This window comes from Oncorhynchus kisutch, linkage group LG23, assembly GCF_002021735.2.
Source record: "Oncorhynchus kisutch isolate 150728-3 linkage group LG23, Okis_V2, whole genome shotgun sequence".
In the NCBI taxonomy this organism is placed as follows: Eukaryota; Metazoa; Chordata; class Actinopteri; order Salmoniformes; family Salmonidae; genus Oncorhynchus; species Oncorhynchus kisutch.
The window spans coordinates 47,402,339-47,427,029 of record NC_034196.2 but is presented as its reverse complement, the minus strand read 5'-3'; the positions used below and the strand labels follow the sequence as shown (position 1 = coordinate 47,427,029).

The 24,691-nt window shown below is 47.9% G+C and overlaps 1 protein-coding gene across 1 annotated transcript in view; it reads left to right on the top strand.

Moving 5' to 3' along the window:
* LOC109880876 (polypyrimidine tract-binding protein 3) overlaps nucleotides 1-23,396 on the top strand; it is a gene marked incomplete in the record, with an annotated part of 103,786 nt that extends 80,390 nt beyond the window's left edge. Inside the window, 7 exon segments of the mRNA XM_031803277.1 lie at nucleotides 793-867; nucleotides 7,001-7,119; nucleotides 7,891-7,924; nucleotides 8,947-9,039; nucleotides 10,137-10,353; nucleotides 12,583-12,660; nucleotides 14,001-23,396. Coding sequence (XP_031659137.1) covers nucleotides 793-867; nucleotides 7,001-7,119; nucleotides 7,891-7,924; nucleotides 8,947-9,039; nucleotides 10,137-10,353; nucleotides 12,583-12,660; nucleotides 14,001-14,133 — 749 coding nt within the window.
* Between the last annotated feature and the right edge of the window lie 1,295 nt (nucleotides 23,397-24,691).

Sequence of the window (24,691 nt, the reverse complement as noted above, 5' to 3'; positions counted from 1 at the left end):
TGTTTACCCCACTCTCCCCTGTGTCTGTGTGTGGTCTAAGGAGTGTTTACCCACCTCTCCCCTGTGTCTGTGTGTGGTCTAAGGAGTGTTTACCCCACTCTCCCCTGTGTCTGTGTGTGGTCTAAGGAGTGTTTACCCCCACTCTCCCCTGTGTCTGTGTGTGGTCTAAGGAGTGGTTTACCCCACTCTCCCCTGTGTCTTTGTGTGGTCTAAGGAGTGTTTACCCCACTCTCCCCTGTGTCTGGTCTAAGGAGTGTTTACCCCACTCTCCCCTGTGTCTGTGTGTGTCTAAGGAGTGTTTACCCACTCTCCCCTATGTCTGTGTGTGGTCTAAGGAGTGTTTACCCCCACTCTCCCCTGTGTCTTTGTGTGGTCTAAGGAGTGTTTACCCCACTCTCCCCCTGTGTCTTTGTGTGGTCTAAGGAGTGTTTACCCCACTCTCCCCTGTGTCTTGTGTGGTCTAAGGAGTGTTTACCCCACTCTCCCCCTGTGTCTTTGTGTGGTCTAAGGAGTGTTTACCCCACTCTCCCCTGTGTCTTTGTGTGGTCTAAGGAGTGTTTACCCCACTCTCCCCTGTGTCTTTGTGTGGTCTAAGGAGTGTTTACCCCACTCTCCCCTGTGTCTTTGTGTGGTCTAAGGAGTGTTTACCCCACTCTCCCCTGTGTCTTTGTGTGGTCTAAGGAGTTTTTCGACTGTGCTCTCACTTCTGATTTGCTCTTTGGGGTTTAGGGTGGGTTAACAAGGCTTTATAATACACACTTGATTAATTGATTGATTGATTTGTGTTTCCAGGTGCTCCAGGTATCATCTCTTCGCCTTATGCTGGGGCAGCAGGTTTTTGCCCCACTATCGGATTCTCCCAAGCAGGTAGGTACACCCCACTATCACCCTCCTCCTGCCCCATACAGGTAGGTATCACCCCACTATCACCCTCCTCTGGCCCCATACCCCCAAATAGGTAGGTATCACCCTTCTCCTGCCCCATACCCCCTATATAGGTAGGTATCACCTTTCTCCAGCCCCATACCCCCTATATAGGTAGGTATCACCCTCCTCCAGCCCCATACCCCCTATATAGGTAGGTATCACCCTCCTCCAGGCCCATACCCCCTATATAGGTAGGTATCACCCCACTATCACCCTCCTCCATCCCCATACTCCCTATATAGGTAGGTATCACCCGTCTCCTGCCCCATACCCCCTATATAGGTAGCTATCACCCTGCCCCATACCCCCTATATAGGTAGCTATCACCCTGCTCCAGCACCCATACCCCCTATATAGGTAGGTATCACTCTTCTCCAGCCCCATACCCCCAATATAGGTAGCTATCACCCTGCTCCAGCCCCCATACCCCCTATATAGGTAGCTATCACCCTCCTCCAGCACCCATACCCCCTATATAGGTAGCTATCACCCTGCTCCAGCACCCATACCCCCTATATAGGTAGCTATCACCCTGCTCCAGCAGCCATACCCCCTATATAGGTAGCTATCACCCTCCTCCAGCACCCATACCCCCTATATAGGTAGCTATCACCCTGCTCCAGCACCCATACCCCCTATATAGGTAGCTATCACCCTCCTCCAGCACCCATACCCCCTATATAGGTAGCTATCACCCTGCTCCAGCACCCATACCCCCTATATAGGTAGCTATCACCCTGCTCCAGCACCCATACCCCCTATATTGGGTAGCTATCACCCTCCTCCAGCACCATACCCCCTATATAGGTAGCTATCACCCTCCTCCAGCTCCATACCCCCTATATAGGTAGCTATCACCCTCCTCCAGCACCCATACCCCCTATATAGGTAGCTATCACCCTTCTCCAGCCCCATACTCGGTAGGTAGGTAGGTAGGTCCAAAGACAGACATAGGCCCCTCAGATCACACCATCCCCATTGAATTGTGGGGGAATCCCGTTTTAGTCTTTCTATTGGTACATCACCATCATCCTCCTCCTCCCACTCCCAGGCTGCGTCTCAAATTCAGACCCCTTCACTTTTTTCATTTTAATTATTTTGTTTATTTGTATTTTTTACCCCCTTTTCGTGGTGTCCAATTGTTTAGTAGCTACTATCTTGTCTCATCGCTACAACTCCCGTACGGGCTCGGGAGAGACGAAGGTTGAAAGTCATGCGTCCTCCGAAACACAACCCAACCAAGCCGCACGGCTTCTTAACACAGCACGCATCCAACCCGGAAGCCAGCCGCACCAATGTGTCGGAGGAAACACCGTGCACCTGGCAACCTTGGTTAGTGCGCACTGCGCCAGGCCCATTTTGTTACATTACAGCCTTATTCTGAAATGTATTCAATTGTTTTCCCCCCTCATCAATCTGCACACAATACCCCATAATGACAAAGTAAAAACTAGTTTATGTTATAAAAAATAAACGTAAACATTACATTTACATACTGTAAGTATTCAGACCCTTTACTCAGTACTTTGTTGAAGCACCCTTGGCAGCGATTACAGCCTCGAGTCTTCTTGGGTATGACGCTACAGCCTCGGGTCTTCTTGGGTATGACGCTACAGCCTCGGGTCTTCTTGGGTATGACGCTACAGCCTCGGGTCTTCTTGGGTATGACGCTACAGCCTCGAGTCTTCTTGGGTATGACGCTACAGCCTCGAGTCTTCTTGGGTATGACGCTACAGCCTCGGGTCTTCTTGGGTATGACGCCACAGCCTCGGGTCTTCTTGGGTATGACACCACAGCCTCTAGTCTTTGTCAGTATGACACTACAGCCTCTAGTCTTTGTCGGTATGACGCTACAAGTTTGGCACACCTGTTTCTTCCATTCCTCTCTGCAGATCCTCTCAAGTGTCTGTCATGTTGGATGGGGAGTGTCGCTGCACTGCTACTTGCTGGTCTACCAGAGATGTTTGATCAGGTTTAAGTCCGTTCTCTCTCTGGGCCACTCAATGACATTCAGAGACTTGTCCCGAAGCCACTCCTGCGTTGTCTTGGCTGTGTGCTTAGGGTCGTTGTCCTGTTGGAAGGTGAACCTTCGCCCCAGTCGGAGGTCCTGAGTGCTCTGGAGCAGGTTTTCATCAAGAATCTCTCTCTCTCTTTGCTCCTTCATCTTTCCCTCGATCTTGACTAGTCTCCCAGTCCCTGCCGCTGAAAGACATCCCCACAGCATGATGCTCCCACCACCATGCTTCACTGTAGGGATGGTGCCAGGTTTCCTCTAGACGTGATGCTTGACATTCAGGCCAAATAATGAAATCTTATTTTCATCAGATGAGAGAATCTTGTTTCTCATGGTCTGAGAGTCCTTTAGGTGCCTTTTGGCAAACTCCAAGCGGGCTGTCATGTGCCTTTTACTAAAGAGTGGCTTCCGTCTGGCCACTCAACCATAAAGGCCTGATTGGTGGAGTGCTGTAGAGATGGTTGTGCTTCTGGAAGGTCCTCCCATCTCCACAAAGGAACTCTAGAGCTCTGTCAGAGTGACCATCAGGTTCTTGGTCACCTCCCTGACCAAGGCCATTCTACCCAGATTGCTCAGTTTAGTCGGGCGGCCAGCTCTTGGAAGAGTCTTGGTGGTTCCAAACTTCTTCCATTTAAGAATGATGGAGACTTCTGTGTTCTTGGGGACCTTCAATGCTACGGAAATGTGTTGGTACACTTCCCTAGATTTGTCCCTCGACACAATCCTGTCTCGGAGCTCTACGGACAATTCCTTCGACCTCGTGGCTTGGTTATTGCTCTGACATGTACTGTCAACTGTGGGACCTTATAGACAGGTGTGTGTCCAATCAAATGCATTTTCCACAGGTGGACTCCAATCTAGTTGTAGAAACATCTCAATGATGTTTATTGAAAACTCAATTTCGAGTCTCATCGCAAAGGGTCTGAATACTTATGTAAATAAGTTATTTCTGTTTTCAAATTTTTCATAAATTCAGAAAAATTTCTAAAAACATGTTTTCGCTTTGTCATTACGGGTGAAAAAAAAATAAAGTCAAAGGATCTGAATACTTTCCGAAGGCTCTGTGGTACACTGCTTTTGTCAGTGGGGCAAAATAAGCCTAAATAAGTTCAGGAGTAAAATTGTGTTTAAAATCTTCTTACGGAGGAGGACAGTCACGTCCCACTTGGGGAAAAAAACAGGGAAAATGCAGCGCGGCAAATAAAAATAAATGAAATAAAAATGTAACTTTCAAATCACATCCTCAATTAAAGCTCATTGTGAATCCAGACAACATGTCCGATTTTAAAAGGCTTTTCGGCGAAAGCATAAGAAGCTATTATCTGATGATAGCACAACCAGTAAACAAAGAGGGTAGCATATTTCAACCCTGCAGGCGCTACACAAAACGCAGAAATAAAATATAAAACAAGCCTTACCTTTGACGAGCTTCTTTTATTGGCACTCCAATATGTCCCATAAACATCAAAATTGGTCCTTTTGTTCGATTAATTCCGTCCATATATATCCAATATGTCAATTTATAAAGCGCGTATGATCCAGAAAAAAACAGCTTCCAAAAAATGCAACGTCACTACAAAATAGTTCAAAAGTTGCCTATAAATTTTGCCAAAATATTTCAAACTACTTTTGTAATACAACTTTAGGTATTTTTAAACGTTCATAATCGATCAAATTGAAGACGGGTCTATCTGTGTTCAATACAGGAAGACAACAAACCAATGCTACTTTTCACATCTTGCGCAACTCTCAACAGTGTTACCCAGTTCCTAATTGGCCTACTTCTTCATTGCACAAATGAATAACCTCAATCAAATTCCAAAGAGTGGTGACATCCAGTGGAAGCGGTAGGAACTCAAAACCAGTACCTAAGAAATATCGTTTGCAAACGAGATCTCACTGAACAGAGACCTAAAAAAAAAAAATCTGAACGGTTAGTCCTCGGGGTTTTGCCTGCTACATAAGTTCTGTTATACTCACAGACATGATTCAAACAGTTTTAGAAACGTCAGAGTGTTTTCTATCCAAATCTACTAATAATCTTGAAGTTGAAATTAGGCACGCTATTTATCCAAAAGTGAAATCCCACAGTTATGTCAAGTTGGCTGGATGTCCTTTGGTTGGTGGATCATTCTTGATACACATAGGAAACTGTTGAGCGTGAAAAACCCAGCAGCATTGCAGTTCTTTCTTTTTGATACTTTTACCCTTTTTTGTGGTATCCTATTGGTTACAGTCTTATTTCATCACTGCAACTCCCGTATGAACTCGGGGGGGGGCAAAGTCGAGAGCCGTGGGTCCTCCAAAACACAATCCAACCAAGCCGCACTGCTTCTTGACACAATGCCCGCTTAACCCGGAAGCCAGCCGCACCATTGTGTCGGAGGAAACACCGTACACCTGGCGACCGTGTCAGCGTGCCCTACGCCCAGGCCCCCCACAGGAGTCGCTAGTGAGCGATGGGACAAGGACATCCCTGCCGGCCAAACTCTCCCCTAACCCAGACGACACTGGGCCAAATGTGCGCCGCCCCATGGGTCTCCCGGTCGTGGCCGGCTCCTACAGAACCTGGACTCGAACCCAGAATCTCTAGTGGCACAGCTAGCACTGCGATGCAGTGCCTTAGACCACTGCGCCACTCGGGAGGCCCAACGTTGCCGTTCTTGACAGAAACCGGTGCACCTGGTACCTATTACCATACCTCGTTCAAAGACACTTTAATGTTTTGTCTTTCCCATTCATCCTCTGAATAGCACACATACACAATCCATGTTTGAATTGTCTCAAGTCCTCCTATGACCCTGGGCCCTCCCCCTCCTCCTCTCCCTCCTATGACCCTGGGCCACCCCCTCCTCCCCTCCCTCCTATGACCCTGGGCCCTCCCCCTCCTCCCCTCCCTCCTATGACCCTGCCACCCCCCCCCCCCTCCTACCCTCTCTCCTATGACCCTGGGCCCTCCTCCTCTCCCTCCTATGACCCTGGGCCCTCCTCCTCTCCCTCCTATGACCCTGGGCCCTCCCCCCTCCCTCCTACGACCCTGGGCCCTCCCCCTCTCCCTCCTATGACCCTGGGCCCTCCCCCCTCCTCCTCTCCCTCCTATGACCCTGGGCCCTCCCCCCTCCTCCTCTCCCTCCTATGACCCTGGGCCACCCCCTCCTCCCCTCCCTCCTATGACCCTGGGCCCTCCCCCTCCTCCCCTCCCTCCTATGACCCTGCCACCCCCCCCCCCCCCCTCCTACCCTCTCTCCTATGACCCTGGGCCCTCCTCCTCTCCCTCCTATGACCCTGGGCCCTCCTCCTCTCCCTCCTATGACCCTGGGCCCTCCCCCCTCCCTCCTACGACCCTGGGCCCTCCCCCTCTCCCTCCTATGACCCTGGGCCCTCCCCCCTCCTCCTCTCCCTCCTATGACCCTGGGCCCTCCCCCCTCCTCCTCTCCCTCCTATGACCCTGGGCCCTCCTCCTCCTATGACCCTGGGCCCTCCCCCCTCCTCCCCTCCCTCTTACGACCCTGGGCCCTCCCCCCTTCTCCCCTCCTCCTTCTGACCAAGGGCCCTCCTCCTCTCCCTCCTACGACCCTGGGCCCTCCCCTACCCCTCCTCCTCTCTCTCCTATGACCCTAGGCCCTCCTCCTCTCCTTCCTATGACCCTGGGCCCTCCCCCCTCCTCCCCCCCTCCTTCTGACCAAGGGCCCTCCCCCCTCCTTCCCTCCTCCTTCTGACCAAGGGCCCTCCCCCCTCCTCCTTCTGACCCTGAGTCCTCCCCCCTCCTCACCACCTCCTTCTGACCAAGGGCCCCCCTCCCCTCCACCTTCTGACCCTGGGCCCTCCCCCTCCTATGACCCTGGGCCCTCCCCCTCTCCCTCCTTCCCTCCCCCTCTCCCTCCTATGACCCTGGGCCCTCCTCCCCTACCCCTACCCCTCTCCCTCCTATGACACTGGGCCCTCCCCCCTCCTACCCTCCCTCCTTCTGACTAAGGGCCCTCCCTCCTCCTATGACCCTGAGGCCTCCCCCTTCTCCAGTAGGCCCGCCCTTTGACCTGCTCTCATGCGTGCCCCCAGGTCTGTCCATGCACACGATGGCAGGAATGGGACCCCTCGTCTCGGGACGGATGACCCTGCACGGCATGGCGCCCACCGCCGTTCACTCTGTTCTCCTTGTCTCCAACCTCAACCCCGATGTGAGTGACCCCCTGTGACCCTGTCAATGTCCCCTCTATCCTCATTGTTTTCGTCCCTTATGGCTCCCTATTCCCTATATAGTGTATTACCTATTCCCTATATAGTGTACTACTTTTGACCAAAGCACAATGGGTTTTGTGTCTAGAGTAGTGCACTACATAGGGTATAGGGGGCCATCAGGGACTTAACGTGTTGAATAGAATTCTGCTGGGTCTTATTGGATTCTTCAGATAAGCAGCATTAGGGCTGAGCTACTGCTGCCTGGCTGGCTGGCTGGCTGGCTGGCTGGGTGGCTGGCTGCCTGGCTGGCTGGTTGGGTGGGTGGCTGGCTGCCTGGCTGGTTGGGTGGGTGGGAGGCTGCCTGGCTGGCTGGCTGGTTGGGTGGGTGGGTGGGTGGGTGGGTGGGTGGGTGGGTGGGTGGCTGCCTGGCTGGCTGGTTGGGTGGCTGGCTGGCTGCCTGGCTGGGTGGCTTGCTGCATGGCTGGGTGGCTTGCTGCCTGGCTGACTGGCTGGGTGGCTGGTTGGGTGGCTGGCTAGCTGGCTGGGTGGCTGGCTGGGTGGCTGGCTGGGTGGGTGGCTTGCTGCCTGGGTGGCTGGCTGGCTACGTCTGATGATGCCATCAATATGAAACAAGGAAAGGAAATGAAATGAAACAGGCTTGGTTGGCTACTGAGCCAATTTAATTAGAGAGCAATGTATATCACACCACACCAGTCTTAACTTAACCAGCTGACTGACTTCCTCATTCTTCTTCCTCTTTCTCCCTGAAGAGCATATCACCACACGAACTGTTCATCCTATTTGGTAAGGAGGCTTGGATTTATTATTGGCTGAAATATATTTATTAGATTTCATAAAGACAAGCATTGAAATGGGACAAATGTAGTAATGGCTTTGGTTGTTAGGCACTGCATAGCCTGCGTGTGTGGCTACCGTGGTTACCGTGACTAACAGTAACCACGGTAATCTGTGATTGGCTGATAAGGATACTTCCTGTCTAACCATCCATCTGGAATCCTCTCTGTTCTGTCAGTCAACACATATATACACACACACACACACACACACACACACACACACCTCTATCTCCCTCTAACACACGGGACTAAACAATGCAGAGAAGTAATGTACTGTATGTGCCTCACACCTCTCTGCCCTCCCCCTTCTATCTCTCTCCCCCCTTCTCCCCCTCTCTCTCCTCCCCCCCCTTCTATCTCTCTCCTCCCTCCTCCCCCCCTTTCTCTCTGCTTCCCTTCTATCTCTACCTCCTCTATCTCTCTATCTCATCCCCCCATTTCTCTCTCTCCCCCCTTTTCTCTCTCTGCCCCCCTTCTATCTCTCCTTCCTCCCTTCTCTCTCTGCCCCCCATTCTCTCTCCCTCCTCCCTTCTCGCTGTCTCTCTCTGCCCCCCTTCTCTCTCTATCCTCCCTTCTATCTCTCCCTCCCCCTTTCTCTCTCTCTGCCCCCCTTCTCTCTCCCTCCCCCTTCTCTCTCTCTCTGCCCCCCTTCTCTCTCCCTCCCCCCCTTCTCTCTCTCTCTGACCCCCTTCTATCTCTCCCTCCCCCCGCCCCCTTCCCTCTCCCTCCCCCTTCTCTCTCTCTCTGACCCCCTTCTATCTCTCCTTCCTCCCTCTCTCTCTGCCCTCCTATCTCTCCCTCCCCCTCTGCTCTCCTCCTATCTCCCCCTCCCCCCTCCTCCCCCTCTCTCTCTGCCCTCCTATCTCTCCCTCCCCCCTCCTCCCCCCTCTCTCTGCCCTCCTATCTCTCCCTCCTCCCCCTCTGCTCTCCTTCTATCTCTCCCTCTGCTCTCCTTCTCTCTCTCTCTAGGGGTGTATGGTGATGTGCATCGGGTCAAGATTCTGTTCAACAAGAAAGAGAATGCCTTAATCCAGATGGCCGACGCTACTCAGGCACAGCTTGGTGAGAGGACAGATCCTACTGTTATAATACTGAGGACAGATCCTACTGTTATAATACTGAGGACAGATCCTACTGTTATAATACTGAGGACAGATCATATATACTGAGAGAACAGAACAGATCCCACTGTTACACTGAGACAACAGAACAGATCCTACTGTTATACTGAGACAACAGAACAGATCCCACTGTTACACTGAGACAACATAACAGATCCCACTGTTACACTGAGACAACAGAACAGATCCTACTGTTATACTGAGACAACATAACAGATCCTACTGTTATACTGAGACAACAGAACAGATCCCACTGTTACACTGAGACAACAGAACAGATCCTACTGTTATACTGAGACAACAGAACAGATCCTACTGTTACACTGAGACAACAGAACAGATCCTACTGTTATACTGAGACAACAGAACAGATCCTACTGTTATACTGAGACAACAGAACAGATCCCACTGTTACACTGAGACAACAGAACAGATCCTACTGTTATACTGAGACAACAGAACAGATCCTACTGTTATACTGAGACAACAGAACAGATCCTACTGTTACACTGAGACAACAGAACAGATCCTACTGTTACACTGAGACAACAGAACAGATCCTACTGTTATACTGAGACAACAGAACAGATCCTACTGTTACACTGAGACAACAGAACAGATCCTACTGTTATACTGAGACAACAGAACAGATCCTACTGTTATACTGAGACAACAGAACAGGTAAACATACAAACAAACGTGAAAATATGATATCACATTATCACATATTATGATAATTTATTATATCTCTACAAAATGTTCAGAATAAGGAATTAGACACCATTTTCTTTTGGTAAATCACTAAGGGCTGGTTTACCAGACACACATTTAAACTAGTCCTGAATCTCCATTGAAAGGGCTTTTTAGTCGAGGCTTAATCTGTCCAGGAAACCAGTCGTAAACGGAAACCGTCTGTACACTTCTCTGACCTGGCCCCTTCTCCTCTCCCTGGTTCTGTCATCTACTGCAAATGGCCAGCAGACATGCATAGCTAGCTGTGTCAGGCTGTACTGTTTCTGACTGTCTCGTCTCCTCCAGCAATGTCCCACCTGAACGGTCAGCGGCTGCACGGCAAGGTGATCAGAGTGACCATCTCTAAGCACCAGACGGTCCAGCTGCCCAGGGAGGGACAGGAAGACCAGGGCCTCACTAAAGACTTCAGCGGCTCCCCGCTACACCGCTTCAAGAAGCCTGGATCCAAGAACTTTCAGAACATCTTCCCTCCCTCTGCCACCCTCCATCTATCCAACATCCCGTGAGATTCACTATACCTCCCTCCTCTCCAACTATACCTCAGAACATCTTCCCTCCCTCTGCCACCCTCCATCTATCCAACATCCTGTGAGATTCACTATACCTCCCTCCTCTCCAACTATACCTCAGAACATCTTCCCTCCCTCTGCCACCCTCCATCTATCCAACATCCTGTGAGATTCACTATACCTCCCTCCCCCCTCTGCCACCCTCCATCTATCCAACATCCCGTGAGATTCACTATAACTCCCTCTGCCACCCTCCATCTATCCAACATCCTGTGAGATTCACTAATCCTCCCTCCCCCCTCTGCCACCCTCCATCTATCCAACATCCCGTGAGATTCACTATACCTCCCTCTGCCACCCTCCATCTATCCAACATCCCGTGAGATTCACTATACCTCCCTCTGCCACCCTCCATCTATCCAACATCCTGTGAGATTCACTATACGTCCCTCTGCCACCCTCCATCTATCCAACATCCCGTGAGATTCACTATACCTCCTTCCCCCCTCTGCCACCCTCCATCTATCCAACATCCCGTGAGATTCACTATACCTCCCCCTCTCCCTCTCCAACTACACCTCCCTCCTCTCCTTCTCCAACTATACCTCCCTCCTCCCCAACTATACCTCCCTCCTCTCCCTCTCCAACTATACCTCCCTCCTCCCCCTCTCCAACTATACCTCCCTCCTCTCCCTCTCCAACTATACCTCCCTCCTCTCAAACTATACCTCCCTCCTCCCCAACTATACCTCCCTCCTCCCCCTCTCCAACTATACCTCCCTCCTCCCCCTCTCCAACTATATCTCCCTCTATACCTAGCTCCATGCTGAATGGACATCTGAAAGCCTAGGTAGGCCTATAGACTAGCTCCATGCTGAATGGACATCTGAAAGCCTAGGTAGGCCTATAGACTAGCTCCATGCTGAATGGACAGCATTAAAATAAGGTAATATAAGGAGAAATAGATTACTTTCCATGCAAAATAATAGTGTAACAAGATGACTTTAGTTAAATGTAAGGAATCCCAACACAGGAGAACTGTAGCCAGGTTTTATTAGGATAAGGGTTGATAGATTAGGAACCGTTTGTTTTCAAAAGCATTATTTCCATGAAGTTGCTGCAGGGGGTGCTGAGATGTTGGCCGGGGTTGGGGTAGCCAGGTGGAAAGCATGGCCAGTCGTGGAAAAATGCTTATTGAAACTATCGATTATCGTGGATTTATCGGTGGTGACAGTGTTTCCTAGCCTCAGTGCAGTGGGCAGCTGGGAGGAGGTGCTCTTATTCTCCATGGACTTTACAGTGTCCCAGGAGGAGGTGCTCTTATTCTCCATGGACTTTACAGTGTCCCAGGAGGAGGTGCTCTTATTCTCCATGGACTTTACAGTGTCCCAGGAGGAGGTGCTCTTATTCTCCATGGACTTTACAGTGTCCCAGGAGGAGGTGCTCTTATTCTCCATGGACTTTACAGTGTCCCAGGAGGAGGTGCTCTTATTCTCCATGGGCTATACAGTGTCCCAGGAGGAGGTGCTCTTATTCTCCATGGACTTTACAGTGTCCCAGGAGGAGGTGCTCTTATTCTCCATGGGCTATACAGTGTCCCAGGAGGAGGTGCTCTTATTCTCCATGGACTTTACAGTGTCCCAGGAGGAGGTGCTCTTATTCTCCATGGACTTTACAGTGTCCCAGGAGGAGGTGCTCTTATTCTCCATGGGCTTTACAGTGTCCCAGAACTTTTTTGAGTTTGTACTGCATGATGCAAATTTCTGTTTAAAAAAGCTAGCCTTTGCTTTCCTAACTGCCTGTGTATATTTGTTCCTAACTTCCCTGAAAAGTTGCATATCGCGGGGGCTATTCGATGCTAATGCAGTCCGCCACAGGATGTTTTTGTGCTGGTCGAGGGCAGTCAGGTCTGGAGTGAAACAAGGGCTCTATCTGTTCTTACTTCTACATTTCTTGAATGGAGCATGCTTATTTAAGACGGTGAGGAAATCACTTATAAAAAAAACTACTGACAGAATGAGGTCAATATCCTTCCAGGATACCCGGGCCAGGTCAATTAGAAAAGCCTGCTCGCTGAAGTGTTTTAGGGAGCGTTTGACAGTGATGAGGGGTGGTCCTATTGGGCAAGTTACCGCAGGGTGGTCCATTTCAGTGGAGATAATATACATGATGTTAATACTATACATTCCTTCCCTTGTGACCCGTCCGTCTCCGTCCAACAGCCCGTCTGTAACAGAGGACGTCCTAAAGGACCTTTTCTCTGGACCTGGATACACAGTCAAGGCCTTCAAGTTTTTCCAGTGAGTTCTCTTTCAGACACCTACAGTACTTCTACTTCTTCAATACATCTGCAATACACAGCATACGTGTTCTAACGAGTGTAAACCTAGAGCAGGTCTTGTATGTTTACATCTATCTAGTCCAGGGCTCTCCAACCCTGTTCCTGGAGAGATACCCTCCTCTAGGTTTACATCTATCTAGTCCAGGGTTCTCCAACCCTGTTCCTGGAGAGATACCCTCCTGTAGGTTTACATCTATCTAGTCCAGGGCTCTCCAACCCTGTTCCTGGAGAGATACCATCCTGTAGGTTTACATCTATCTAGTCCAGGGCTCTCCAACCCTGTTCCTGGAGAGATACCCTCCTGTAGGTTTACATCTATCTAGTCCAGGGCTCTCCAACCCTGTTCCTGGAGAGATACCATCCTGTAGGTTTACATCTATCTAGTCCAGGGCTCTCCAACCCTGTTCCTGGAGAGATACCATCCTGTAGGTTTACATCTATCTAGTCCAGGGCTCTCCAACCCTGTTCCTGGAGAGATACCATCCTGTAGGTTTACATCTATCTAGTCCAGGGCTTTCCAACCCTGTTCCTGGAGAGATACCATCCTGTAGGTTTACATCTATCTAGTCCAGGGCTCTCCAACCCTGTTCCTGGAGAGATACCCTCCTCTAGGTTTACATCTATCTAGTCCAGGGCTCTCCAACCCTGTTCCTGGAGAGATACCCTCCTCTAGGTTTACATCTATCTAGTCCAGGGCTCTCCAACCCTGTTCCTGGAGAGATACCATCCTGTAGGTTTACATCTATCTAGTCCAGAGCTCTCCAACCCTGTTCCTGGAGAGATACCCTCCTGTAGGTTTACATCTATCTAGTCCAGGGCTCTCCAACCCTGTTCCTGGAGAGATACCTACTGTAGGTTTACATCTATCTAGACCATTGACTCTCCAACCCTGTTCCTGGAGAGATACCATCCTGTAGGTTTACATCTATCTAGTCCAGAGCTCTCCAACCCTGTTCCTGGAGAGATACCCTCCTGTAGGTTTACATCTATCTAGTCCAGAGCTCTCCAACCCTGTTCCTGGAGAGATACCCTCCTGTAGGTTTACATCTATCTAGACCAGGGCTCTCCAACCCTGTTCCTGGAGAGATACCGTCAGCCAAGTATCTGCAGTCTGCCGAATATCACATTCAACATGAATAAACATTAGACATGGCAAAATGTATAGAATTGCAAGAAAATTAACTTCACTCCACTTTCTCTGCACTATACTCATGATTTTGAATGAATTTTCCTTTGGAGATCTATTTATCTATCCATCCATCCACCTACCTATCTTATCCTGTCTGTCTGTCCTCTCAGGAAAGACCGGAAGATGGCTCTGATCCAGTTGGGTTCAGTGGAGGAGGCCATCCAGGCCCTGATTGACCTCCACAACCATGACCTGGGAGAGAACCATCACCTCCGCGTGTCCTTCTCCAAGAGCACGATCTGACCCGCCTGAACCCCCACTTCCCCACCCCTAAGGCCCCACTCCTGGGCTGGGCTAGCGGGAGTGAGGGACAGAATGACCGACTTTGACTTAAAAACAACAGACAATTGACTAGTTTAGATGATATTGTTGAGTAATAGACTACTGTAATGCAAGGCCTTCAGATAGAGACAGAGCTGGTCTGGAAGGAGTGATGGTTGATTTATTCAGGGCAGGGAAGAGAACAGAGAGTCGGGATGTGTTGGCATGGTGCATCATTAAATCCTTAAATAGGACCCTAACCCACAGGATGGGATAGAGGTATTCAACGCTCTTGGGAGGTTTCTGCCAAGTATACCATAGACACACCTATACCATAGACACACCTATACCACAGACACACAAGTATACCACAGACACACCCATCATTGAATACTTGACACTTAGCCCTGCTATACAATCAAGTTGCGCAATATGCATGAGTTATGAAAGCTCACCTGCAACTCACCACCTACAGACCCACCACCTACAGACCCACCACCTACAGACCCACCACCTACAGACCCACCACCTACAGACCCACCACCTACAGACCCACCTACCGAACCACCACCTATGACCCACCACCTACAGACCCACCTACAGACCCACCACCTACAGACCCACCTACAGACCCACCACCTACAGACCCACCACCCACAGACAGACTCACCACCTACAGACAGACTCACCACCTACAGACCCACCATCTACAGATCCACCATCTACAGATCCACCACCTACAGACCCACCTATGACCCACCACCTACAGACCCACCTACAGAACCACCACCTACAGATCCACCTATGACCCACCACCTACAGACCCACCACCTACAGACCCACCTATGACCCACCACCTACAGACCCACCTACAGACCCACCACCTACAGACCCACCACCCACAGACCCACCTACAGACTCACCACCTACAGATCCACCACATACAGACCCACCTATGACCCACCACCTACAGACCCACCTATGACCCACCAAATACAGACCCCCCACCTACAGACCCACCACCTACAGACCCACCACCTACAGACCCACCACCTACAGACCCACCATCTACAGATCCACCACCCACAGACCCACCTATAGACCCACCTACAGACTCACCACCTACAGATCCACCACCTACAGACCCACCTATGACCCACCACCTACAGACCCACCACCTACAGACCCACCACCTACAGACCCACCACCTACAGACCCACCACCTACCTACCCACAGATACATGCTAGTCAGTCTTATCAGCCGGTCAGTCTTATCAACCACAGAGCCTTGATATGACCTGGTCAGTTTGGCTGAATGACAGTAAAGGCCAGACACTTAGACATGATTGACACGGTGAACCTGACTCCTTACTGGATGAGAACCAGGCACTTCTAGCTGTATTGCCTTGTTACAATACAACTGAAGCACCAACCCCCTCTACTCCTTATTGTTACATTATAACTGAAGCACCAACCCCCTCTACTCCTTATTGTTACATTATAACTGAAGCACCAACCCCCTCTACTCCTTATTGTTACATTATAACTGAAGCACCAACCCCCTCTACTCCTTATTGTTACATTATAACTGAAGCACCAACCCCCTCTACTCCTTATTGTTACATTATAACTGAAGCACCAACCCCCTCTACTCCTTATTGTTACATTATAACTGAAGCACCAACCCCCTCTTCTCCTTAACTAACAGCACACCAACGTCATGTAGTGGTGAACTGTGAACATCATTGTCGTTTAAACCACGTGTACCAGTAGTCTGGCAACTCTTCAGTTACTGGATGTGTTCTGAGCGGATGACTTACCGGATGAGAATAAACGGATGAATCCGAGACACATGTTGAACGGTTATCATCACGGACACAGAGAAAGGATCGAAGGGCTGATGAAGCCGATAGCAACGCTCCTCCTGACCAATGGGCTGCCTCCATTTCAAGTAACATTGGGACATTGATTGAGGGGGACCAATGATCAGGCCTCCTCCTCTGTGACGTCACGGTGTGACATCATCATGGCGCGACGCTGAGTATCAGAGAAACATTTCTACCACACTACTCCACCATAACAACAACAGCTGTTTTGTTTAACAGTTTAATCATTGGAATGTCAAAAAAGAAAGAAAACAGTTAAATGCAAAAATGGGAATCTAATTTACTGTGCAGAGTCCTTGGACCAGACCAGACCAGACCAGACCAGACCAGACCAGACCAGACCAGGGAGTACAGTGGACTACAGTAATGACCTTGAATAATTTAATTAGACCCTGAGGTCTGGTCTATCCACCTATCAGAACAGCCTCCCAGAGCCATAGTCCTGGGTCGTATGCAATAGAAACTAACGGAAAAAACATACCTGAAACAGGGATGAACTATGCTGAACTGGTCCAATAAGAAACTCTTGTTTTCAGGGCCTCCCGAGTGGCACAGCTGTCTAAGGCACTGCATCGCAGTGCTTGAGGCATCACTACAGACCCGGGTTCGATCCCAGGCTGTGTCACAGCCAGCCATTACCAGGAAACCCATGAGGTGGCGCACAATTCGCTCAGAGTTGTTTGGATTAGGGGAAGGTTTGGCCTGCCGGCTTGTCCTATCGCGATATAACGACTCCTTGCCGGGCGCCTGCAAGCTGACTTCAGTCACCAGCTGGACGGTGTTTCCCCCGACACATTGGTGCGGATGGCTTTTGGGTTAAGCAAGCTTGGCAGGGTCGTGTTTCAGGAGGACGCATGGCCCTTGACCTTTGCCTCTCCCGAGTCCGTAGGGAAGTTTCAGCGATGGGACTGTAACTACGGAACTCTTGTTTTCCATTGCAAACAGCCTTTGTACACTACTGAATATGACCCAAGCCAACTGGCTCACACCGGACTGCACAGCTCCGTTTGGCTGGAGGACAAGCTCTGCTGAGAGGGGAATGGACATGTGACTGTCCCAAATAGCACCCTATTCCCTATCCAGTACACAAAGTAGTGCACTAAATATGGAATATGTTGCCATTTGGGATGCATCCCATGTCTGTCTGTCTGGCTCCCATGACGATGGTCTGTCTGTCTGGCTCCCATAACGATGGTCTGTCTGTCTGTCTGTCTGGCTCCCATAACGATGTTATGTCTGTCTGTCTGTCTGACTCTCATAACGGTGGTCTTTCTGGCTGTGAAGCTCCCATAATGATCATCTGTCTGTCTAGCTCCCGTAACGATGGTCTGTCTGGCTCCCATAATGATGGTCTGTCTGGCTCCCATAACGATGGTCTGTCTGGCTTCCATAACGATGGTCTGTCTGTCTGGCTACCATAACGATGGTCTGTCGGTCTGTCTGACTCCCGTAACGATGGTCTGTCTAGCTCCCGTAACAATGGTATGTGTAGCTCCCGTAATGATGGTCTGTCTGTCTAGCTCCCGTAAAAATGGTCTGTCTAGCTCCCATAACGATGGTCTGTCTGTCTCCCATAACGATGGTCTGTCTGTCTCCCATAACGATGGACTGTCTGTCTGGCTCCCATAACGATGGTCTGTCTGTCTGGCTCCCATAACGATGGTCTGTGTAGCTCCCGTAACAATGGTCTGTCTGTCTGGCTCCCATAACGATGGTCTGTCTGTCTGGCTCCCATAACGATGGTCTGTGTAGCTCCCGTAACAATGGTATGTCTGTCTGGCTCCCATAACAATGGTCTGTCTGTCTGGCTCCCATAACGATGGTCTGTGTAGCTCCCGTAACAATGGTCTGACTGTCTGGCTCCCAAAACGATGGTCTGTCTGGCTCCCAAAACGATGGTCTGTCTGGCTCCCATAACGGTGGTCTGTCTGGCTCCCATAACGATGGTATGTCTGTCTGTCTGGCTCCCATAGTGATGGTATGTCTGGCTCCCGTAACAATGGTCTGTCTGGCTCCCATAACAATGGTCTGTCTGGCTCCCATAACAATGGTCTGTCTGGCTCCCATAACGATGGTATGTCTGTCTGTCTGGCTCCCATAACCATGGTCTGTCTGGCTCCCATAACCATGGTCTGTCTGGCTCCCATAACCATGGTCTGTCTGTTTGTTTGTCTGGCTCCCATAACCATGGTCTGTCTGTTTGTTTGTCTGGCTCCCATAACCATGGTCTGTCTGTTTGTTTGTCTGGCTCCCATAACCATGGTCTGTCTGTTTGTTTGTCTGGCTCCCATAACCATGGTCTGTCTGGCTCCCATAACCATGGTCTGTCTGGCTCCCATAACCATGGTCTCTCTGTTTGTTTGTCTGGCTCCCATAACCATGGTCTGTCTGTTTGTTTGTCTGGCTCCCATAACCATGGTCTGTCTGTTTGTTTGTCTGGCTCCCATAACCACGGTCTGTCTCTTTGTTTGTCTGGCTCCCATAACCATTGTCTGTCTGTTTGTTTGTCTGGCTCCCATAACCATGGTCTCTCTGTTTGTTTGTCTGGCTCCCATAACCATGGTCTGTCTGTTTGTTTGTCTGGCTCCCGTAACGATGGTCTGTCTGTTTGTTTGTCTGGCTCCCGTAACGATGGTCTGTCTGTTTGTTTGTCTGGCTCCCGTAACGATGGTCTGTCTGTTTGTTTGTCTGGCTCCCGTAACTATGGTCTGTCTGTTTGTTTGTCTGGCTCCCGTAACGATGGTCTGTGGATGATGGGAATAACAGTGGATCTGTTTGTTAGCCCTGATCTGACCCTGATCTGACATATTTAACTCGATTCAAACGTTTTCTATTTTCTTCAACAGACGAGCGCTTCGGTGTCCTGGCACTTATGGCCTTGTTCTACCTTGTTATTACTCACTCTGTCCCCGATCCTGTCCCTCTCCTTGTTCTACCTTGTTATTACTCACTCTGTCCCCGACCCTGTCCCTCTCCTTGTTCTACCTTGTTATTACTCACTCTGTCCCCGATCCTGTCCCTCTCCTTGTTCTACCTTGTTATTACTCACTCTGTCCCCGATCCTGTCCCTCTCCTTGCTCTCTTCTGGGTGTCCACCTCTCCATCCCACACAGTTAGCAGAGTGAATTGGCTTCCCTCTCTTTCGCCCTGCAGTTTTACAGATCATCCATGCTTTTATATGGGATCAAACCAAAAAAAGAGGGTGTAAACCAATGTACACCTGGCATGAGATGACACTGAGTTGTGCTTCAGTCGAAGTGCTGTGTCCTTCAGAAACCAAGAGATGAGCCATGTGGATTCCCTTCTAGAACTAGAAAGAGAAATAGAATGGATTCCTTCTAATTCTATGGGTTCTCTCCAGGTCCAGGCCAGGTGCTGTCTGTCTGTCTGTCTGTCTGTCTGTCTGTCTGGTGCTGCTGTGTTCTAGCCTTAACATTCCAAGCAGGGTCATGTGGACCCGCTGAGTAGCATTCTGGGTAATTTAGGACTGTGTTAACTAACCTCAGCCCATGTCATGTCTCATAATAGCCAGGGGAAGAAGAATACTAATAAAAATATCCGTGAGGCAAGAGATGGTGTCCCTGTTCAGATTTACCTTAAGCTAAACAACGGTAAATGCTTCTACAATAAAAACATTTTTTTATTAAATCAATTGAAATAATTGTTTTGAAGTTTACAATCTTAACAAAAAGCAGAACTATTCAAGTCTATATCCTAAATGATTGTCAAGATTCTTTAAAGAAAAAGTTACTTCATTTTTTTGGGTCATTTGTTCTTTTTTCTAGAAGAGAAGAAAAGTCACATGAAAACCTCACTATAATCAGACAAGAAATCAGAATCATATTTACTGTGTATTTACTTCACTTCTTATTACGTGCCTTATGATGTAACGTGTTCATAATCAATAGGTTTTATACGGTGTCTGTCTATCAAATCGCACCCTATCCCCTATATGATGCATTCATTTAAAATAGTGCACTAGATAGGGAATAGGGTGTAATTTGAGACGGACACTATCCTATGACAGATTTGATTCATGTAGAGAACTGTGGTTTATATGTTGGCTGTATTATATGATCGTTTTGAAATGGAAGTTAAATGTTTGGTGCTTTGAGTGCACTTCTTAGAGAAATGAACAGGAAACTCTGAAATACCACAGTGCGTGTGTGTACCGTGGGCCTCTCTATCCCTGTAACACAGAATAAGTATTTCAAAGTTGGAAGACTTATTCAAAGTCTTACACTTATTTGGGACTTGGATGTAGGCATGTATAACGTGCTGTTACTCGCTTTAGGTTTTCATTCTAGTTTTATTAGCTCGCTTGGCCAAGCAGTTCTGCAGCAGCATCCTCAGAATGCCTTGTTATTACAATTTATTGAAGAAAATACTGACTGTTTAACAAATCCGGTGAGGTCCCAAAAAAAAAGGGCTTAGGTTTCAACAGTAGAAGTGAAGCCAGTTTCTACAGTTAGAGGTGAACTGTTGTTCTAGTATGTTTGTAGTGAGCTGATTACACAATACACATTGAGGGACAATCAGTGGTAGTGTTTCACTCAATGACTGAAAGATGCTGGGGTACCAAATGGTACCCTATTCCCTATATAGTGCACTACTGTTGACTGGTTATCAGTTCATTTTAAAATACACATAGATAGGGTATAATGTTATTCTAACGTACATAGCCTATGTGATACGTACGTTACCTAGGTTCACTTATTCCTCTGATGTTGAGGCCCACAACAAACCTCTCAGGTCATTTCAGGTTTTCCTACATTTCGCTGTTTTTGAGTGAAGCTGTTTTAGAAAATCTTGTTTTCTTTTTAGCTGTAATCTTCTTTGACTTGTTTCTCATATTATTCATTATAATTATTCATTAGAGGGTATTTTCTTTAAAAAGGTAAAAAACTGGTTATGGTTGTCTGTCGCTCTGTTTGTCACAACAACAGTTGTTTGTTTTTTTGTTGCTGAAAACCCCTGAGGATGCGTCCTCAGTAGCAACCTATGTTCTATATATAGTGCAGTACTTCTGACCCGGGCACTGACCTCGGCCCAATGCTGTTGGGTGCATCAAAAATAGTGAGGAATAGTATACAGGGAATAGGACTGTGGTGTCTGAGGGCTGGTTCAGACTGTGAACCTCATAAACCACCATCCTGGTTATTTATGCAGAAGTCTTAGTTTAGCTCGGGTCCAGGGAGTTTAAGTGACGCCCTGGACCAGAGCTACTGAGCTGCCTCGATCGTGGTCTTCATCCTACGTATCTTTCCGTGGATTGATTCTCTCACGTCTCATAGGCGATGTTATTGAAAACCTTTTTCATTTCTGAACAGGAAAGAAGCCAGACATGACTCTAAACCTTTTGTATCGTCGTGAAAGCGGATTATTCTAGAATGTCTGAATGTTCTATGTCTCTCTAACCTTCAGATCGAACCACACGGCGCTCTCTACATCTCTGTCCCGACTGAATAGTTTCAAGGTTTGCAATCCCAAATGGCACCCTGTTCCCTATGTAGGGCCACTGGTAAAAAAGTAGTGCACTAAATGGGGAATAGGGTGCCATTTGGGAGGCAGACCAAGTCACGTCTTAACTCAGGCAGCATAGTTCAGCCATGATGAAAGACTTTATGCCTTCTTTTGCCTCAATTGTAACTAACATTTTACATTATCAAACGGGCTGAGACACTAAAATCCTCATGGTTTTTTTTCATACTGAATCGTCACAAACAACAAAAAACAAACCGGACCAAAGTTGATGTGCCTTTCATTGATCTGTTATTCATCTCCTTGTTCCATCCTCCATCACTACTATTTAAATGAAAGTCCGTCATTGCTCAAGACGAGATCGTTGCTTCCATCAAAAAAAAAATGGAGTCCATTCCTAGCCTGGTCCAACCAGACTGAACGCTGTGCTCACTACAGAAATGTAATGATATTAGGTTGGATACCAGGCTTTCCCATTTGTTCCCACTTACCCTCAAAACACAAAAAAAACCTAACTAAATGTAACCTTTAGCACTGAAACCAAAGGAATTAATTCCTCTATTAGAACGAACTGTCATGATGACAGAGTAGCGTCCTTCGCTGGACCCGGGCTCGAGTCCCGCACGGGGCTACCCCTCGAATTCGCAACAGTAGATTTGCTTTACCGTTTTGCGTCCAGACTCAGAGATTCTGATGAATGTTTGAAGTGTTTCCTGACATTCTACCATTACTTTAAATCACTGAATTATATAAAAGACAATTAAGAAGTTCAATTGATTTCTGGTTCCATTATTATTAAAGGGAGAGATGATACATTTTAAAGAGGCTTATATTTGCACAGCACCCAGTCAGTCCGCATCCCAAATGGGACTCTATCCCCTATTTACGTTCCCCAATGAGTGCTATCTGTAGGCGACGGGGTTTCATTTGGGACGTAGTAGTATCTCTTCTGATCTGATTTCATTCCGTTTTTCTTTTTGTGTTTTTCTTCGTCTCATCACGGCACGTCTTGATAACAGACCTGGGTTTCTATTCAATTCGTATTGGGGAGATTCGGCCTTAACGTCGCGATTTCGTTTAAATGTCAACGTTCCCGCGTTAGCGTTAGCGGAGGCTGCGATCACGCCTGTGTCGGCTCAATCAGAAAATCACCTTTTCATTTGGACGCTTCAGCGATACAGACTGAATGGAGACTAAAGCTAATAGTCCAATGTTTCACTACCAAAATAAACAACAAAATGCTGTAATCAAACATGTCCTTTTTTTTCCCTCGTCTGGCCAAGAAAAAGGTTAATGAGGCCAAGACAACAACAAACAACAACAAGACATGGACGTTTTATTTTTTGTATTTTAAGATGATGAGCACATGAAACAACAACTTGTCTTGTGTATTTTGATATAATAATACCAAGTTTGATTTGTAAAGCAGTGTGTGTGACGTCGTGGGGATGGATGGTTTGGGGTGAGAAACAACAGGTTTCCTTATGAGTTGATGTAAATGTGACGTCGTGGGGATGGATGGTTTGGGGTGAGAAACAACAGGTTTCCTTATGAGTTGATGTAAATGTGACGTCGTGGGGATGGATGGTTTGGGGTGAGAAACAACAGGTTTCCTTATGAGTTGATGTAAATGTGACGTCGTGGGGATGGATGGTTTGGGGTGAGAAACAACAGGTTTCCTTATGAGTTGATGTAAATGTGACGTCGTGGGGATGGATGGTTTGGGGTGAGAAACAACAGGTTTCCTTATGAGTTGATGTAAATGTGACGTCGTGGGGATGGATGGTTTGGGGTGAGAAACAACAGGTTTCCTTACGAGTTGATGTAATTACAATGCAAATAGATTGAAACTATTAAAGAAACATATTTTCTAATGTTTTGCGGTGCATGGTTGAGTGGAGTTTCTGTATTTTATATAGAAACATTTTCATTCATGTTTTTGAATTGATTATTACTATAATTATCATAATCCTTATTATTATAATTATTACACCAGAATCCCAACTATAATTGTAGCATGCCTTGAATAAATGTCATGACCTCTGTACTGTCCTCAGTCCTCCAGTCTTCCTGTCTTCTTGGCTCTCCCTCACACGCTCTCAATCAAACCCGTCTCAACTATGTGTCTGTAATGGCACCCTATGCCCTGTATAGTGCACTACATTTAACCGCTCCAAACTGACTTGTCCTTTTACCCAATCACACTGCTCACCGCTACAAACTGACTTATCCTTTTACCCAATCACACTGCTCACCTCTACAAACTGACTGTCCTTTTACCCAATCACGCTGCTCACCTCTACAAACTGACTGTCCTTTTACCCAATCACACTGCTCACCTCTACAAACTGACTGTCCTTTTACCCAATCACGCTGCTCACCTCTACAAACTGACTGTCCTTTTACCCAATCACGCTGCTCACCTCTACAAACTGACTGTCCTTTTACCCAATCACACTGCTCACCTCTACAAACTGACTGTCCTTTTACCCAATCACACTGCTCACAGCTACAAACTGACTGTCCTTTTACCCAATCACACTGCTCACCGCTACAAAGCACCAACTGTCTATTCTGTTCTGCCCTCTAAAGGCAACACCCCCTAATTGTTTTTGTGTTTTTATTTACGGATCTCCATCCTCTCCCTGGGGACTAAACAGGAAACACATTATTACACCACTACCTACAGTTGAAGACGGAAGTTTACATACACTTAGGTTGGAGTAATTAAATCTCGTTTTTCAACCACTCCACAAATGTCTTGTTAACAAACTATAGTTTTGGCAGGTCGGTTAGGACATCTACTTGGTGCATGACAAAAGTAATTTTTCCCCAAAAAATGTACAGACAGATTATTACACAATTGTCACTGTATCACAATTCCAGTTGGTGAAAAGTTTACATACACTACATCATAATACAACACATTATTACACCACTCCTCTACCACTACATATCTACAATACAACACATTATAACACCACTCCTCTACCACTACATATCTACAATACAACACATTATTGCACCACTACTCTACCACTACATATCTACAATACATTATTACACCACTACTCTACCACTACATATCTACAATACAACACATTATTACACCACTACTCTACCACTACATATCTACAATACAACACATTATAACACCACTACATATCTACAAT